Below are 15,378 nucleotides of genomic sequence, written 5' to 3'. Positions count from 1 at the left end.
ACTTTTTCTAAGAATAGAATTTAAACTTAGCACTGAGTTTGATGTGGCTTAAGCTGCTGAATGTGCTGGTCACACAGGGGGAAAATTTTGTTTTTAATTTTATTTTTTAAACTGTATTCTACGAATTTAGAAGTGAAAGACTTGTTTTTCAAAGAGAATCTGAACACCAATTTACCATTTGTAAATTGTGTGCAGTTCAGTATTTGCTAATCTGCTACACTGTCAGCATTTCTGTAGGTGGTTTATTTAGTAGAGGTAAAAAAGCATTGATACCCCTAAGTAACAGTTTTGTTACAGTAAAATGCTGCTAGAATGAGAGAACTGGTTGTCATAGTTTACTGTCGGCAGTGGGAAAAACAGACTCCATATTAATAGGAACTAAATAAGTTCAATTATGAGTTCTCCTCTCCCTTCCCAGATATATTTGATGTGTCTCACATCGTTTTCTCATTGATATAGAACAGCAGCGTGATGAACAACTGGGAAATAACTTTTGACACTCAGGTGGAATCGTTGGTATTCTGTTGGCATGTGGTTTTTAATTACTTATCATCTGCAGTGAACTCCTCATTGTTTTGTGAGCTATCATTAGGATCACCATGGTTGTTTTAGCAAACCTGTAGGAAGGTAGAGCTCAATTCAGTAGCTGCCTACATTCTTTTTCGTTTCTTTTTTTTAACCTGTATGAGTAAGATTTAAAAACATGCCCCGAATAATAACTAGAATGGGCGATACACTGTAGGCTTTAGAAGATGCATATTCTTATTTTTCATAGAGCTTAGTGATTTCTTGTGGTTTATTTGCATCAGCTACTCTGTTCTCAATGAAACACAATAGTGGCACAGATTGATGCAAATGAAGTGGAATTCTCCAAAGAGAAGCTTCTATAATAGAAATCTGTACGTAAGTAAGGCAGCTTAGGGTAGTGGTTAAAGTCCTCTGTAATGTGCTCTTGCAGTGATTTTTATACCTTTATATTTAATTGCAATTCTACGAAATGCTGCTCCTCACCCCCACCTTGCCTCACTGGGGAGAAGGGAAAGCGTAAGCAGAGGACAAATGACACTGTGAGAGGCAGTGATGAGTCACATCCCCCTTGCAGAAGTGCTGAGCCTTTGGTGATGTGCCTGCATGGTTAGTAATACAATTTACAAAGGTCTCTCTCCCAAACACGTTAGTCATTTTTACCTAGAAGCTCGTGATAATCGGGTTCAATTTTCAGATGATGCATCATGCTGCCAGGGTAGTCCTGGATTTTCCTTGAGGAGTGCATGGCAAGGACAAAAAGACACGGTTAGGAAGTTAGGGAAAGGACAAACAGTCGGTGCTGAGCTACAAGGCCTTTGTTGTGGCTAAAAATAAACTCTACATAGGTTTTGTGTATATGAAATAAGTTTCAGAAGACATCATTGGATGCAACAGTTATTGGAGAGGACCTATTTGTGTAGATAAACAGAGCTGTCAAGGTTAATGCTAACTATTTAATACAACTTTTGCTGGAATGGGAGACCTGTCTCTGTTGTTTTGCTTGAGAAATGCATCCAGTGACTTCAGAGAGAGAACATTTCATAGAAATGTTAAGCTGGAAGGGAGATGATACAGTCCAGCCCCCACTTTGCACATGAAGGATAGCAAGTTTCTTCCCAAAGCTTTTGATGGATTTAATGTTTTCACCTTTTTTTTGGGGGGGGGGGTTTGACTGTTGAAGTTAAGCATGGAAAGGGATTATTCAATATGTAGGTAAAGATTCCTGTGACTTTGTCATCCTGTAAACCTGTGCTTGCACATTGATCGCTGCGTATGGCAAACAGGGCTAGAATAAGGCATTTGTAAAAGATTACCTTCCAAATGCCTCTGAAGATCATAAAAAGTTGATTTTTTTTTCCCTTCCAGATATTGTGGATGCTTTATCAGATCCAAAGAAATTTTTGTCTATCACAGAAAAAAGAGCAGACCAAATGAGAGCTATGGGTATCGAAACTGTAAGTAGGACTCAGTGACAAAAAGCCCATTTATGTTCATGCTGTGTTCCTTTTTTAAAGTAAGCTGGTCCTTCCTCAGTCGAGGCATGTTACCTTATTTCTCATTTTCAAATACAAGACCCTTTGTCCAGCTCTGAAATACATTAGCTTATGTTAGTTATCATGTACTGAAATTCACTGGCTGATTTTCATGGATCAAACTGACACATCCCTTAGAAGCAGAAATGTTAAGGAATGAGAACAGAGCTGTATTTCAGCAGGTAGCTATTTCAAGTAGGTTACAAATACTTTACTATAGCGTTGTTTGAAATTATGCTGCAATTTGATTACGTTTAAAGTAAGCAAGTTCCGAAAACTTCACGGTACCCAACCTTTACAGTACAGGTAAAAGAACAATTAATTTATTACGGTGTGAATGTTTCTTTCAGAGTGATATAGCTGACGTACCAAATGACACTTCGAAGAACGACAGAAAAGGAAAAGCCAACAATCCCAAAGCCAACGTAACACCTCAGAGTAGCTCCGAACTTCGCCCAAGTACCACCGCAGGCTCTGGGACCGACACTAAGAAAGGTACACAAAACCCACACACCACCCCCTCTCTTCTGGAGTGATTCAGAAAGCCACAGAGAAGTACTCCTTACTCCATTTTAGTTTCGCAGTTCTAATAATTCTTGTCATTTTAGAAGGTAAATTCACTTGCCAGTAAGAGTTGTCTTTGTCTAATTGCACTTAAGTTTTGTATATTGCTAGAATAACTGTATAGAGCCAATACAGGTTTATTTTACTAAGTGACCTCTTTGTTTGGCTATATACTTATAGCATTAACATGCATGACTCTGGGAGTAGTTTACTAAAGATCTGCTGGAGGAGTGCCAGTAGGAGTGACTATTATCTGGCATAGTCCAAAGAAACTCTTCTGGTTTTTTTCCTCCCTTCACAAATCCCTTGGCAGAGTTGCAGATTTAAGTAATTAAAGGTATTTAGAATTCACTGGATTCTGTAGAGATTTCCCAACAATTAGAAATGTTTTCACCATGTGGTTTTACTCTGAAGAGTGATTATGGAAATGGCATGTTTATTGTAAAAAAAAAGAAAAATCCATATTAAATGTGCTCATTTATGAGTGAATAAGTATTTTTTTCTTCACTATTCACTCTACAAAGTCATTTTATAGAGTCAGATGGGATTATTTCCCATCTGATGATATGATCCCATATCATCACAGGTAATGAAGATTAAGTGAGAAAACAAATTTGTACAGCAGAATGAAACACAATAAATATTTCTGTTAATGGGCCGCAAGAACTAGAATCTGGTTCATTTGCTCTCATCCACCTTGGCCCAAAGGTATTTGGTGGGAGTAAAAAGGAGCACTGATGGCTCTTGCTGTTAAACTTAAGCAGACATGGCTGAGTACACACATGTGTAGAGGGATCTCTTGAGAAATAAGATGCCATTTCTGTGGAGTCACTTTTGGCAGTAAACCAGTTTTTTTCTGGCACCTGAACTCTTGCAAAGTTCTTCCCTGGCATAAGCCCCAGATTATTTTATCCTGTGAGGTGTCTTCATATTTTATGTATCATCACCAAGATGCACAAGTATTAGTTTTACTGTGCATTAATTAAGCATGGAATTTTCTGGGGTTGACAACTGATTCCTGGTTGCCATGGAGTCAGACCTGGAGAACAAAGTAAATAAATCTGTGTTCTAAAGTAAAATCCTGAAGAAGTTTGTTTAGAACACACCAGCCTGATGGAGCCCCAGTCTGAAACTGAAACGTGCTCCTGTCTGCAATTTTTACCCATATTCTTGCATGGTAAAGTAGAGCTGTTCATTTTATATCCCTTGTAATGATATTGGTTATCTCAGATCTATTAAGATCTGAATAATTCTACCACTGTTATGATACACAGCTCCCCTTGCTATTAGAAATTACTTATCCAGCAGGGCAGGGTGTCTGGGGAAGGCTTTCAAATGCACAGGAATTTTGGGGTTTTTTTTTTGTCCTCTGACTTTCAGTAAGGGTTAAGTGATTTGTGGTTTTAAAAACTTCAGCCTCTATCTGTGCCTAAATCTTTTCCAATCTCATTTACTAGCCTAATGTTGATACCGTATACTTGAGCAGAATCTTATGTTTCTAAGAAAAGAAAAAAAAATCATATTCCCTGAGGAAATTGCCTCCCTCCCCCCGCTTTTTTTTTTTTTTTTTTCCTTTTACAGCATCTAAATATTTTCCAGTTAAATTCACCTTAAAAGCCAGGAAGTCCTTTTCAAGGCAGGGGAAATCTTATAGTCCACAGACATTGTTAAGAGCAGTTAACTAAATATGTTTGCAGTGTATTTAGGTACATGCAGATATTTTTGTATGAAACCTCAGGAAAAAAACCTAAAAATTACAACTCTCATGGCATTGTATTGACATTTTTATTAATAATTACATGTAGGATGCTCTTGGTAGTCTTTAAAAATCATAGTATGTCACAAAACATTCATTAAAGCATAAACATGAGATGAGATTGGGTTTTGTTTGCATTGCAGTTAAAGTGATCAAAACATATTTTCATTCACCTAAATAGTACAGTTAGTCTTGTGTGATTGATTTGCCTGTTGTATTGAATTTTCATTAGAATTTCCACTTCTTTTGCGTTTCTCCTTCGTTTTTAACTCTCCTTCAGCCTTGGAGAGTGCTGTTGCTCCTTTTCTCATAGCCTGGTGTTAACCAAAATGCAGATTTTACCTTCATTCACATACGGGCCGCAGGTAAATTTGCACTCCTGTGTTTTAAATTTGGAAATACGGCCTCAGTTATCCTGAATGTAGTCACACAGAACCTCACCCAGGAAGCTTCCCCACTGACAGATGGTGGTGCCAGAGCAATCTCCACATACGGACCAAAATTCTAAAGTTTGCGTGGTTCAGTTTTAATGTTCATAAATGGTTTGCTATGTTTGCTGAAAAGGGGCTTTTTTCTGTTCTTAGATTGCTGTGTTTTGACACTCCAGGCCAGAACTGTAAGAGATTAAAATACACTCATTGATTCATTTCTTTTTTCACAATTGATTGAGCAGTGCATTGGAAAAGGAAATTAACTGTAGCTTTTCTCATTAACCTGCAACTATTTTTTTATGTGGTGAAAAACATTAATTAATTGCTAACTTAAATGTAGGTTTCTGTGGCAAAACTCAAACTTTAAAAGTATGAGATGTACTAGTGCGTATGAAGTTTTAGATAAACTGTATCAATGCCTCCCTAGGTATAGACCTCATTCCTCAAGTGAAGATAGAAGATTTGAAACAAATGAAGGTAAGGATGGACACAAGCTTTTCAAGATGTGTTTCTAATTTTTGTCCCCAGTAGCCACGATTTTATCTAGTTAAAGTCAATATGACCAGAAGAAAATTGATCCAATTTCTCTTTTTATAGGCTTATATAAAGCATTTAAAGAAACAGCAGAAAGAGCTGAATGCCTTAAAGAAGAAACATGCAAAGGTATGGTCATTAAGAGTTCTCTGAGCCACAAACTCTAATTGAAAACAGTTGCAGTGCTCACTAGCACAGACAGCTCCTAATTAAATTGTAGGAAAGGACTAAGGAACAGTAGTTGGACCACCAAGACAGGCATATGTGTCTTAAATGTACTGGAATATGCTCCAGTGAGCACATTTTCCCTTCAGCAACCCTTTGTGTGTCTCCCTGATATTCGGTGCACCTTTGTTTGACCCATATAAGCACCCAAAGCTCACCTTTTTCAGGTAATGATTTTATCAGCTCCCTCTTGCGTGGCATATTGACAGGCAGCTCAGAAGGAAAAGGCAGTAATGATGAGAGACGGTGCTGCATCGAAGACAGGCACTGGAGAAGCTGCAAAATGGCCAAAGAGAGCTGGAATGTGGAGCTGAAAAATGAAATGCCCTGGTCCTTTTCGTTTGTATCTGTGTTAACCACTTCTTTTGCTTGATACTGTTGGCAATGATGTGCCAATTACATACAGCACTGTCAGAAATATACTTTATATTAGAAAATCACAGCCAGTTTTCTCCTGCTCTTTATCATTAGAAAACATTACTCTTGTTACAGAAGGAGGCATAAAAAGTGAAGAAAACAGCTGAAGTTCTGAATTTTGGCAGTACATGCAAATCCATTTTGGGCTTTTGGGGTAGATTGCTCTCCTTGATAGCAGATTTCGTTGCAAATCTGACGTAGAGTAGTTGCCTGAGCATTTTTAATACCAGTCTTTGTGTTTATTTTAATGATTGGGAGTACAATGTAGTATGGAGAAATTACTTTCGATAATTGGCATGTTTGTGAGGCTCTTATTATTAAAAACTGTGTAACAAAACTAAATAGTTACATTTCAGAATCCTTACTGACTCTGCAGAGGCAAAATGAGTGACTTTGTGTTGTGTGCAAAGCCCATCCCCAATAAGTGTCTGTCACCCACACTTCTTGACATGAACAGTTTCTAGACCTTCATAGGGTTAATTTGGGGGGGGCTTCTTATTTTTAAACACTAATTTGTCATTTCCTTGTCCAACCTCCATCAGTTTGCTGTAGAAATGGTGCTGTGGTTATGTAGGAAACAGACATACTCAGTGGTGTCTCTCTGATACACGTGACCCACGGTAGTGGAAGGATATTTTAGCCAAGACTGTGCTTGCTAATATTAAAAAAAAAAGAAGATCCATCTGTTCAGGCTTGCATTTGCTTCCTCTAATCTGAGGAAAAAATTGCCAGCCACAATCTGAAACTGCTGTGCACTCAGAAGGGCTTTCAGCATTAGCTCAAGCACAGCTATTTGATGTCTGAGCCAGCCTGTGTCCTGCTGGTCTTAAGTACACACTGCAAGTCTGTCCTAACAAGAAAGTGCCTGCCTAGAGCATGCCCTGCTAAAAGGGCAGCTTCTGGAATGTAGAGAGTCTGAACAGGAAAGTGCAACCAAGTTAGCTCAGAGGTGATCTTAGTGCTGTACTCACCACTGTTCTTAATGCATTTCATCAGCTGGGCTGGAGCAGGAGAGCTGTGCAGTTAGTTATCCATGATCAACTGGAGGAACCCTGTGTACTAAGCAGACTGAACTTAAAAGTTCCAGAAATAGGCACACTCTCATTTAACCATAAACATTCCAGAGATCTGGAGGAATAAGTAAACAGATGGTTTACTGCTCGGTGTAGAGAAGCAGTAGCAGCTCCTCTGAAATCCTGGCTGGTGGAGGTTGGTTGCTTGTATGAAAACACATCATTTGTTTTGTCAGGGGATAGAACTGATACAGATACCACATTTCCAGATTAATACAAATTTACCTGGAGCCAAGGCTTTTCAGAGCACAGCACACTCTGTCAGTGTATTTCTTTGATGCTATCTTTCGTTTATTTACCTCCGTTGAGTGTTTCAGCCGTTTTGACTCCAGCAGCTACGATAACATTCTCCTAAAATCCCTCTGCATATTATCACTAATTGGTTTTTCATCATGGCAGAGCTCCTTAGAGCTGTAATACCCAGTGTACACACACAGAGACATTGCACACTATGGCTTCTCTTTAGGATGGTTTTGCTATTAATCCATTTTTTTTAAAGAAGGATGTTTGGGCAGGTGGAGATACAGTCTGTTTGTTTTTTCACTTTTGTGTAGGAAAAATAAGACTTCTAGTCTAACTAGGGTAGAGATCATTAGACTGGCAGAAAGGTCACTCTTCTTAGTGACCAAACCCTCTGCTTAGTTTGTGCCCTGGCTATGAAGGAAGAAAGAGTTCAAGGGGGCAGAGTGAATATTCTCCAGGCTGGTTTAGTCTCTAAAAACTAAGTCTGCACATGCTGCTGTTGGGATTGCTGAAGAGCAGATGATTGCTCTTGATCCAAACCTCAGCCCATTTTGAAGCTGTCAGCCTGTAGTATTCCTTGTGTTTGGCTTTTGAAAAACAGTGGCAAATTAATGGAATTGTCACCATTAAAAAAATCTCCATGCAAGGAATAACTTCTCTTGAATCTTAGTTCTGGTAATCTGTGCTTTTGGTAATTTTAAAATAATATGTACAGCCACTTCTGTATATTGCAAAAATGCTTTTCTTTAAATAATGCATCCACAAACAAACCTCAGCTGCTTTTGAAGTATTTCCTATCTACATTCCCTGAAGTAATTGTAACCTCCCAGTATGAATATTACTGTGCAGCTGCAGAACAGCTGATATGTCTGAATGATGTCCATTGGTCTATATCTCTCTTTTTTTATCAAGTTAGATCTTGAGCACTGTTTAGATAAATGATCTGGGGTGGCATCACAAGCAGATATAAAACTATAAAGGCGAGGAGGTGGACATATAAAAGCATCTCAGTCACTGACTTCATCTGTTAGCAGGCTGCTTTTATGGGTCCCTACTGAATTTCAATATTTTACAGGAGTGCCACATAGTTTCTGTGCTTTTTTGAGCTAGACAGAAGAGGGAGGAGAGTGAGGGATTATTTTGATATATTCTCTAACAGACAACAACCCAACAGATGATTGTGGTGCACAGTTCCAGGAGTTTCAGACATGACAGGGATAGTCACAAATGCCGCTTAAGGAATTTGATATGGCTCTAGATGGCAACAGAACTGTGTAATTACCACCCAAAAATATAAATCCCATCTCCTGCATCTTCATACTAACACTGAATATAGATGTGGTGTTTGAATTAAAGCCTAGTAAAAAAGAACATTAAAAATATCTCCATTTCAGAGTGCAAAAGCAACAGTACAAGAGTATGGGACTGTAGATTAATAAAGTTCTGCAACATGGACTGTTGATTTGGAAGTAATAGATCCTTCTTTTTATTTCCTCATTCTTGTATTCTGTAATGACAATTCTCTAGACCTCAGTTTTCAGTTGTACACAGTATATGACTCTTTACCCTTTCCCTTGGATACTCTTGCTGTGATTTAAGTCTTTTTATATCAATTAAATGGCTTCTCAGAACCCTGGCAAAACTGTGGCTTTGGTTTGTAATGACGTGTAATTTGTGAATATATTTATGTAAAAGGTGTGTGAATTCCAACTGGAAATTCAGCAGACTTGAGGAAATCATGAGACACCTCTCCCATATTAAATGGTGTTTCAGGGTTGAAGGTCCTGTAATTCAGGGAACCTCTGGCAGGGAGTTGACTCCTCATGTTCTTTGTGCCTTGCCTGTGGAGGTTGTTAGCAGCCCATCTTCCTCTTCCAGCTCTGTTTATAGTGTGCACAAGCAAATCCATGTTCCGGGAACTGGGTGGGGGGAAGGACCAGGGAAGAAAATGGGGGGATAGATCCATTTCACATACAGGAGCTGTGTATGGGCAGTACACAGCAGTAGAGGGGATCTGCAGAAGATTACAGGGGGGTTGTGATAAAGAGAGAAGGCTTAAATGATGGTTGTCCTGAGGGAAAAGCAGGAATTCCAGGTTATGGAGGAGTGTCACACGAGTGGGCAGATGTCTCACGCTTTGCAATGTTTGTGCTTAGTCTTTTCAGAGCAAGCATTGTGTAGTTCTGCTCATTTAGGGGAGAGTGGGTGGTTTGAGAGATGTTCTCAGTCGCTTCACCTGTGTCTGGCTGGTGCTGTCAAGTTTATGTCATTCTTATGTTTTTTCCTGCCTGATTAGTCACTGTAAATACTCCCTGGTGAAGCTGGAATGTTTTAATATTGACAGAGTCTTATTTGTTTCCCTTTAAATCCTCTGTAGAACAGAAAATTCAGTTCCCCACTCTAAATACAAAATTGGGAAGCTGTGTGTGTTCCCCAGGGAAGTGCCTGGCAGATGTTGGAGTGCTGGGGTACAGCCCAGGGCTAGATTTTTAAGAGCATCGCAACATTTGCTTTAATGTTTTGGTAAAAGTGAGTGTAAAAGTATTTAATTAGTGTTTTTAGAGGAAGAAGCAGTGATAAGGCAAAGGTGTATAGAAAATAATAACAAAGAGCAGTAGAATAGCAAGCATAGAATAGATGCAAAATGAGCTATAGAACACAATAAAGTCCTGGAAGAGGCCGTATTAATTAATGCAGTTCTTTTTGTCATGATTAGATAAAATGTGGAGCAACTGGATATTAATAAAATAACATAAATTAATGAACAGTTATTCCTGTTGTAGTGTAAATTCAATATTTAGTGCTTTCTGTGCTAGCTAAATATTTGCATCATTATGAGCAGCTGGTCTGATAAAGGAGAATATGAAATCAAGTTCAATAATGAAGTGTAAATGTAAGCACTAAGTGAAGTGTTTTGTTTCTTGTACAGTCTTGTAGTGGAAAGGAACTGTCTATATACACACCCAAGTGTTTTATATGCTTTAGTGAGTCATCTTTTTATCATAGGAAAAGTTTTTTCCTCCCCTTTCATAACTAACTAGCTATTTGAAATGCAGTGGCCAAGAGGCTGTCACTGTATTCAGTACGAGATACGTAGAGGAACAGGGGAGTGGGTTGAAATTTGTTCTCCTTTGTGTTCAGAAACTTTGATCTGAGCTTGGAAATCGGATTTTTTACACTGCATTTAAATGGACATTTATTAAAAAATATTGGTTTTTCCCATCATTATTTTGTTTTAGGGTATACCATATTTTTAAGGTTCACTGCAGGTCGTGATTTTTCAAACAAAGAAGAAATGTTGTGGTGCTTATGGTGAAATATCTGGGATGTTTAATGTCAGATGGCTAAAACAGGTTAAATTCCATTGTCAGAGTTATCTGTTGGTACACTGATATTTTTTACACTGCAATAAAATGAAAAATTAAAAATCCAGCAACCTAATTGTTTTCCTACTGTTTTCCAGGAGCACAGCGCTATGCAGAAGTTGCACTGCACCCAAATTGACAAAATAGTGGCCCAATATGATAAAGAAAAGGTCTCATACGAGAAAATGTTAGAGAAGGCAATCAAGAAGAAGGGGTAAGATATTATTTTAATTTTTTTTTTTTTTAGAATTAAAATAGATGTTATGCTTTTGTGGTCTGGAGTAAATAATTCTTAAAAAGGTCATTGAAATGAATGGATTGCAGCTTGAAGCAACATCCTCCCATCAGGCTGAGAATGAGATGTTTGAAGGCTTTAGCAGCAGGCCATAAATGCTGTACTCTCTTTGCCTTTCTCTAGTCTTCTGCTATCAGAGTTTTAACAGCAAAAGTGAAGGAGTTGCCCTGAAGTTTTCTCTCTGTGGTTTGATCTGGTCTCACTGCACTCCCCAGGGAACGTCACTCTTGTGTTCAGTGAGGTCCTCAATAGCCCTAATGACCAGAAAGTAGCAAAGATTTGATTTTTTGGGGGGAAAGCTGGCTTCTAAGTCCTGAATGGTTTAGAATAATAGAGTTTTACTGTGCTGTTGAGTCAAAATATCTTTTGTTTGTTGTTTTTTTTTTAAATCCTTCAGATCCTCAGCTAGGATAAATCAGTTCTACTCCTTTGACTTGAGTGAAAATGTTTTGATTTGCAGTAGCTGATGGCCTGGGATATTATCTGTGTGAATCTCCTACTTGTCCCAGAAAGGTTCCTGGAAGATGCTGGGGGACTTTAATAAAATATCTAATTCTAATTTGGAATTCAGTAGCAGGACCTGCTGCTGCCTTGCTGCTGTGGTGTAATCTGGCAGCAGTTTCTCCTCTCCACCTTTTGCCCTGTGACTGGCATTTCATGGAGACAGCAGGAATTACTTTAGTTCTATATCCAGCTATCCTAATAGTTAGTCTTAATTTCATATTGTTGTCATCTGGCAACGAACTCACTCACTGAACACTGAACAGAGATGCCTGTTTGGCACTGGATTCTTCCACCAGTGCTTTTTATACAAATTATTTGGAATGGTTTTGGTTTTTGAGTGTGCATGTTGTAAGCTTGCAACGGAACAGAAATAGAACTGTCAGAAGTAAACATGGTAAGGAGAATTCTCCTCACTAAATTATTGAAAGCTCACAAACTCTTTCAAAAGGTCATGTTGTACTTTTTTGTCCAAGACAGGAGAACTGTAAGCACCCAAATATTTTTAATTCAAGCAGTTTCTTCTGGAAAATTACTACTTCTCCAAAGAGAGAGGGGACAGCTACAGAATGGATTGATTTAATGTGGCTTTAATTCAACTTCATTCAAAGTAACACAGCAAAAGCTTATTGATTACTTGGATTTATAATTACAGTCAGGTTATTTACCGCAGTGACGGTGAACTAATCCATAGACATTACACCATAATTATCGTGGGGGAAGAAAGGCTTCCCTGTGCTCTGGAATTAAAGAATCTCAGTGCTCCTGTTGGACTGAGAAGAAGCCAGTGGCTCTGCCTGTCTTGCCAAAACAGCAAAGGAAGGTGTGTCAGAAAGTTAAGGGTGGTAGTGGCTGTCTCTGTGCAATAAATAGTAAATAGGAAGCTCTGCATAACAACACTTTCCAGAGTAACCCCAAATGGGACAAGTAGCTGATAATTTGATTCCCAGTCTGAGATCACTTCATTGGCTACATGCGGCAGCTTTTCTTAATGTTATAACACTTATTCCATGGAAACCAAAGCCTTTATGATAGTTTTAAATTGTCAGTGAGTTAAAAAAAAAGTTGGAAATGACCACTCCAGAAGCAGATCCACTACAAAGGCAAATACTGTTCCTTACCATGACTCCATACTTTCCATGGACTCCAGAGCTCTCAGTCATCTGATGGCTCTTTCAGTTTTACAAGAATAACTGTTGGTATCTAATTAACAATTAAATCAAAACCAGTATCAGCACAGACCTTTTTAATTCTGTATCCAAATATTTTGGCTTCCTTCAAGGTCTTTGCATATGCAGCCCTGGAAGCCCATTCAGCAAGGTGCTTTTGCACATCCCAACTGTGCAGTGTACTAAAGGACATGTTTAAAAGTGAACACATTGGTTGGGACTTAAAAATTTTATTGAACTTAAATGACCTGATGAATCCAGAGTCCTGGGTTCAGTGAGTACAGGACCTGCTCCATTTCCTTGGCTGTCATTTTGGAACCTTTGCAAGCAATAAAAGTTGTAAAAGAGCATGTAAAACATGTTTTCAAGGCTTTAATTCTGAAAGTGACAGTTATTTCCTGACAAAAAGGCTTTTGATAGGTGTATAGAGGACTTCCTCTTCTGATCTTGGGCAGTTTTTTTGTGGTCTGTTTCTGCCACATGGTGTGACAAATGTCAACTGCATATTGTTCAGCAAAGTAGAATTTTTTAATCACATGCTAATTCTCCGACAGATGGACAGGATTTTGCTCCCTGTGCTATTTCTGTCGTACACTTCAAATGCTTAAAAATATCAGAGAGGCTTATGGGCATAGGTATGTTTGTGTTCCCTGATTTACTCAGACTGCCCAGAAATTAAACTGTCTGTGTTTGAGCAGGGATATGTGACCCTGGGCTGCACTGTCCTGGGTCTTTGTTCCCAGCTGTGACTTGATGGTTTAACTGTGGACTCTTCCACTGCAGCTGAAGGCAATTCCCTTATGTCCAGTGTCCAAACTGGCTGGAAGTTGCCTTGAGATGTCCTGAAAGCTGTGTTTCCAGAGAAGGGATCAGCTGGTGGTTTTGATGTCTGGAATTCTGAAAGTCTAGTGATTGAACTAATTAGACTGATTTGGGATAAAATATGTTTGATTTACTCTTTCACAGTGTATGACAAATCATACATTCCTTACAGCCAGACTGATCATGGCTACCCACATGGATAATCAAATTCCTTCCAGCTGTTGTTTTTCAGGCAGAGGTAACAGTGGTCACAACCTCTGCTTATGACTTTAGATTACTTCTAAAGTGTCAAAAGAGTGTTATAAATATCTACAAAATTTCCCTTGCTATGGCTAGAAAATAAATGACTAATCCTTCTGGTGGCCCTGGGGAACACAAGACAAACCACACTACTATTTTCAGTAAGGGCTGACCTGGTACTGCTTGATGATAAAATTCTCAGCCATTTTCCCTAAGTTTAGCAGTACTTCAATAAAAAAGTAGGATTTAAAGTTGTTGAGAGTTTCGTAAGTCTCCTTTCTTGGAGCAAACATGTATTAATGTTTCTGCAGTCAAGCAGTGACCGTTCTTATTAGGGCCAGCTGCAGGTGATAAATGAACGTGGCTCCAGCCCCTCAGTGGAGTTGTACCACTTTGCATCAGTGGATAATCTGACACAGAAATATTACAGTGATGTTAAAGTAGACCTCTCTCAATATATTGTATTATTCCAGACAAAATAACAGAGACTTGCACTGTGTGAATTTGTATTCTGTTGTAAAAACCTTTCACTGGAAAAAGATTGTTAATGATGGAGCTTGTCAGCCTTCAAAACCGTATTGACTCTGGTGAGGCAGTAATTGAAATTCCTGTTGTAGCTGCAGTGGAATAGTTTTTCGTCCCACCCAGTGCACAACCTGAGTAATTGGGCTTAGTGGAGGCAGTTCTGTGGGTGAGAGGTAGAAGCCATCCATCTCCTAACCCACAGTCACGTCAGGGGAGCTTCAGGATGGCCTTCTCCAGCTTTTTGCCAGCCTGTTCCTTGGAATCACGCGCTCCTCCTGCATTAAACAAACTTTGAAACTGGTATGCAACCCGCTTAACACTTGACCCAAACACAAAGTCTTGTTACAGGAGTGAGGGATGTCTTCAAGATTCACTGCTTTCCAAGTCATATAAGGTATCCAATGGCTTGGATTCATCCACGTGGGTTGGTGTGGTCCAGCGCTTTCTTTGCAACCCGTTCACTTCTGTGTTCTCACAGAGGGACACCTACATTTTCAATAGGTGTTCAATTTAGGGTTCCCAGATCGCCCTGTGAGGTAATTAATCAAGTGACTTCTTTTTTCTCTTCCTCAAACGAAATAAAAGTAGCAAAATTATTTTTAAAACAGTGTATAAAACCATGGCAAGGCAGTGAATATGCCTGGAAGTTTTCAGGCAGAAACTGCTTTTTCTTGGCAAGGTATTTTAAGCCTGGAAAAGGAACCAAGTATCATAAATGGAGATGCCTGACACATCCTCAGCAATAGAATAAATGCAGGGCCAATCCAGAATTAATCATGTGGTGTTTGAATTGAATGATCATTAATCCAACAATATTTTGTAAGTTGTGAATAAATTGCCAGAAGAAATAATTTCATTCCAATACACTGCAGCACTTCAACTTTGATTAACATTTTAATTAGTAAGAGCTGACTGAATGGGGAGATGTTTAACTTGTGGCACACATTTGCAATTTTCCTTTTTTTAGGGGAAGTAATTGTGTTGAATTGAAGAAAGAAACGGAAATTAAAATTCAGACACTAACATCAGATCACAAATCTAAGGTAAGCAAACAGCCAATTTTAACACATGCAACATCTGAAAGGGAGATTTTGAGATCCAACTGGTAGTTAATTTTCTTGGAAGCATATGAATGATTTTCAGCAATAATAACATGTT

The 15,378-nt window shown here is 38.7% G+C and overlaps 1 protein-coding gene across 5 annotated transcripts in view; it reads left to right on the top strand.

Annotated features, from left to right (window-relative positions):
• Positions 1–15,378, top strand: part of PLCB4 (phospholipase C beta 4) — a 168,742-nt gene that overhangs the window by 135,274 nt on the left and 18,090 nt on the right. For all 5 annotated transcript variants that reach the window (XM_029961664.1, XM_029961662.1, XM_029961663.1 and 2 more), the window contains 6 exons: positions 1,894–1,982; positions 2,411–2,555; positions 5,239–5,288; positions 5,409–5,474; positions 10,767–10,882; positions 15,188–15,263. In XM_029961664.1, the coding sequence (XP_029817524.1) occupies positions 1,894–1,982; positions 2,411–2,555; positions 5,239–5,288; positions 5,409–5,474; positions 10,767–10,882; positions 15,188–15,263 (542 nt within the window). The remainder of the gene's footprint in view (positions 1–1,893; positions 1,983–2,410; positions 2,556–5,238; positions 5,289–5,408; positions 5,475–10,766; positions 10,883–15,187; positions 15,264–15,378) is intronic.

The sequence above is a fragment of the Manacus vitellinus genome, unplaced genomic scaffold (genome assembly GCF_001715985.3).
Source record: "Manacus vitellinus isolate BGI_N305 unplaced genomic scaffold, ASM171598v3 scaffold_38_pilon, whole genome shotgun sequence".
NCBI classification, from domain to species: Eukaryota; Metazoa; Chordata; class Aves; order Passeriformes; family Pipridae; genus Manacus; species Manacus vitellinus.
This window is presented reverse-complemented; position numbering and strand designations above follow the sequence as displayed.